This window comes from Streptopelia decaocto (genome assembly GCF_964273445.1).
Source record: "Streptopelia decaocto genome assembly, chromosome: 2".
Taxonomy (NCBI): domain Eukaryota; kingdom Metazoa; phylum Chordata; class Aves; order Columbiformes; family Columbidae; genus Streptopelia; species Streptopelia decaocto.
In genome coordinates, this window is record NC_138655.1 from 131,416,067 (window position 1) to 131,417,325 (window position 1,259).

A 1,259-nucleotide genomic window follows, 5' to 3' on the forward strand; every position below is an offset into this window, starting at 1 on the left:
GTGTAAGAAGAGACAAAAGTGCTCAGCAGGTAAGAGAAGAGGGTTTTGCCAAGAAGGAACTGTCCTTGATCGCTGTGACAGGATTGACTCGCTGGGGACTCCTCTCTCGGGAGCATCCACGCGTCCCCGAGGGGGCTGCCTGTCTCCTCTCATCAGCATCACGGCGAGAAATTTTACAGCCGCTCTTTCTAGTCCTGCTAATCCTGTTATCCGGGAGGTTATAAATATTAACGCCGCTGGGGATGGGGGACCAGATTAAGCCCTCTCTGAAGTAAGATGTCAGCCAGCTTCTTCCCAGCCCACCAGCGCCCGGAGCTGCTGGATGATCTGCACGGCAGAAACCCAAAAGTGCCCTGCCCGGAGGGGCTGCTGGGCCCCTCGGTGTTGGATTTCGTGGCCGACCTCTCCCTGGGCGACCCCCAGATCGTTCCCCGGGCCGGGACGAGCCTGGGTTTCTGCGAGATCACCTCCGGGCCTCCCTTGCGGGACAGAGTTCTGTCGCTTCGGGAGGGGATGGTGCGCGGGCTACCCCTGGCTGCCTTCGGAGATGGAGGTCCCGAAGACGAAGAAGAGGAGGAGGAAGAGGAGAGGATGCGCAGCGCTTCCCTTCTCGAAAGACCCAGGAGAAAGAGAGTTATCACCTACGCGCAGCGTCAGGCTGCCAACATACGGGAGAGGAAGAGGATGTTTAACCTCAACGAGGCGTTTGATCAGCTGAGGAAGAAGGTGCCCACCTTCGCCTACGAGAAGAGGCTCTCTCGGATAGAGACATTGCGCCTGGCCATAGTGTACATCTCCTTCATGACTGAGCTCCTGGACGGTTGCAGCAGGCAGGAGGCGAGCTAGGCAGAGCCGGGAAGCGGCGGGATGGGGCTGGGGGCCGAGCACCACCCACGGCATTGAGCAGATGGCCCCGGATGCCTCCCTGCTTGAGATGCAGAGCCGTGGCTCCTGCCTTGGCTTCTCAGCACCGCAGCCAGGACCGTGTAGGTGTGTGATGCAAAACGAGGAGTGTTTAAGGAAGCGTGCGTTGGGGGCGGGGGGAGGAGTGCGGGAGAAATGAGGTGGAGAGTGTCAGTATGCGTAGATTTGCTAATATATATATAATTTTTGTAAAGGAAAAGAAAAAGAAAAAAAGGTCTGAGACCCTTTGGTTTGTGTTGCGTCCCCTGCTTACTTTAAAATTTTTGCAATTTGTTGCTTTCTGGAAAGGCTCACCGGGGCAACAGAGCCGTTCCAGTTTGCAGAATGGATTTCCA

The 1,259-nt window shown here is 56.6% G+C and overlaps 1 protein-coding gene across 1 annotated transcript; it reads left to right on the forward strand.

The window, feature by feature from the left end:
* Window positions 1-276: 276 nt before the first annotated feature.
* Window positions 277-846, forward strand: FERD3L (Fer3 like bHLH transcription factor; the record flags this gene model as incomplete). Its single annotated transcript, XM_082046449.1, has 1 exon — window positions 277-846. The coding sequence occupies one exon, from the start codon at window positions 277-279 to the stop codon at window positions 844-846; it is 570 nt and encodes a 189-aa protein (XP_081902575.1).
* Between the last annotated feature and the right edge of the window lie 413 nt (window positions 847-1,259).